The sequence below is a fragment of the Rhea americana genome, unplaced genomic scaffold (assembly GCF_003343005.1).
Source record: "Rhea americana isolate MKP2758 unplaced genomic scaffold, rheAme1 scaffold_341, whole genome shotgun sequence".
Taxonomy (NCBI): Eukaryota; Metazoa; Chordata; class Aves; order Rheiformes; family Rheidae; genus Rhea; species Rhea americana.
In genome coordinates this window covers 312,034-314,111 of record NW_028186470.1, presented here as the reverse complement: position 1 = coordinate 314,111, position 2,078 = coordinate 312,034, and the positions used below count along the sequence as shown (strand labels likewise).

The following is a 2,078-nucleotide window of genomic DNA, read 5'->3' as shown; positions in this document are numbered from 1 at the left end:
GGAGGCGGCCACGCTTACCGCTGGGCTTGCACATCCGGATCTGGCTTTGGCACTGGACGACGGAGTGCAGGGGCGGCGAGGCCGCGGCCGCCGGCAGGGTCTCTGAGGTAGTTTTGGTGGCGAGGTCCGGGGAGGAGGGAGCCGAGGAGGAGGAGAACTGCGTCTGGCAGCGGAGCTGCGTCAGGGACTGGGGCATGCCCTGGTAGTGTCGCGTGGCGCTGAGGAGGTCGTTCAGGATCTGCAGGATGGTGCCGATGTCCCGCCGCGGCCGCCCGCTGCTGTCCTGGCAGTTGGGGTGCAAAGTGCCTGCGGGAGAGGGGAGAGCGTGGTGAGACGGGCAGCCCCACGCGCCGGTGCCAGCCGAGCCCCGGCCCCTGCCCGCCACCACGGCCAGAGCCCCGGCCCCCGGCACGGCCCAAGCCCCGGCCCCCGGCACGGCCCACAGCCGCCTACCGGAGAAGGTCCCTGAGAAAACCCCAGGCGCGTGGTTGACGAAGCTCTCGATGACGGCGCCGGGCTTGCGGGATCGCGGCGTCGGGGCGGGACTGCTGCCTGGCGAGCTGCTGCTGCGCGTGCTGCAATCCACCTGGGCAGAGGGAGAGAGGCGGCATCAGCCCCCGGCCGCGGCACCCACCCGGGCAGGCCCGCAGCCCCGAACRGCCGGCACCGGGCTCGCGAGCCCCCCGCAGCCTCCCCCGGGCAGGGGCCGGGGGCCAGCAGGCCCCCTCGGCCCGGCCGCCTGCGGACAGTCCCTATGCTGCCCCACCGTGCCTTGGTCCCGGCACTGACCCTCGCCCCCCACCCGGGCTTTGCGGGGAGGGAAAATAARAACCAGCAGGAGCTTTAGCTCCTGCCCCCGCGCTGGGCTCGGGGAGGCTCCTCTGAACGGGCAGGGTCTAAAGATGAGCTGGCGAGAACGCTGCAGCCCGGGCACCTGCGCGGGCCCAGGAGTCCTGTCCCCCCCCAACCCCCAGGGCTCCCCAGGGCCAGACTCACCTCTGAGCAGGAGGAGACGACGCTGCTGTTCACCGTTTGCGTGCTGGCCCCGTGCGACCGGAACATCCCGGCGGTGACGGGAGCGGGGTGGGGGGCGTTACAGTACACGGGGGCGGCTGGCGTGGGGCTGGGCGCCGGGCTCTGCTGGCAGGCGGGCACCACGGGGATGCGGGCAAAGCCGGAGCCGGCGCCACCGTGCAGCGTCCGGCAGTGGGGACTGGCCGCGGCGCCCGCCTCGCCCCGGCTGGCGATGACGTGCCGGTGCTGGAGCTGCCCGCTGCTCTGCTGAGCTGCCAGCTGCAGCTGCACGAACATCATGTGGTCGCCGACCCGCAGCGCCAGGGTCAGCGGGGACCGTCCCGACAAGAAGTCGTTGACCTGGGGAGAGAAGAAGCCCGGACGTCAGCGCCGGCCCCGCAGCAGCTTGGCACGCGGAGCCCCCGAGCCCGGCGCCCTGACACCGGAGAAGGGGTCCTGCGGGGACACGCAGACACGGYGGCACGCCGCTCGCGGGACAGAGGGGCAACCGCTTCCCTGCGGCCCTTCGCCGGGGCCTCGGCTCTGCCAGCGGCCGGGGGAGCCTGGCAGGCAGGCAGGCAACCGAGGCCTCGTCCCCGCACGACCCCAGCCCGGTGCCAGCGCCGTCAGCTGACCGCGCCGCGCGGTTATTTTTCTCCCTCCTGCCCTCCCCGCCCTTTACCCTCCAGCGCAAAACCGCCAGGCCCTCCCTGCCTCCCCGGCAATAAACCCGCCGCAGCGCCGGCGCTGCTGCCAGCGCCCGCCCGGCCCGGGACACGTCCGTGCAGCTGCGCCTCCCAGCCGGGCCGCGCCGGAGACGGCGGGACAGGGAGGGAGCAGGCGAGGATGCACCGAGTTATTGCTGGGGGGTCCCAGGACAGGGGCAGGAGAGGCGGCAGCAGGCAGCCCCGGCCCCCCGGAGGCGCCCGCTGGCAGGGGGCCGGGCCTGGCGCAGCCGCCGCAGGGCTCGCCCCGGCCCACCGCAGAGGCYGCCGGCGCAGGCAGGTGACGCAGCAGCTGCAGCGCAGGAGCGAGAGCAGAGCCCGTCCCTGTGCGGGGGGCCC

The 2,078-nt window shown here is 74.3% G+C and overlaps 1 protein-coding gene across 4 annotated transcripts in view; it reads right to left on the bottom strand.

The window, feature by feature from the left end:
* MIDN (midnolin) overlaps nt 1-2,078 on the bottom strand; it is a 14,682-nt gene that overhangs the window by 3,932 nt on the left and 8,672 nt on the right. For all 4 annotated transcript variants that reach the window (XM_085311474.1, XM_085311473.1, XM_085311472.1 and 1 more), the window contains exons 5-7: nt 997-1,374; nt 454-586; nt 19-306 (exon numbers count right to left, since the gene is read on the bottom strand). In XM_085311474.1, the coding sequence (XP_085167600.1) occupies nt 19-306; nt 454-586; nt 997-1,374 (799 nt within the window). The remainder of the gene's footprint in view (nt 1-18; nt 307-453; nt 587-996; nt 1,375-2,078) is intronic.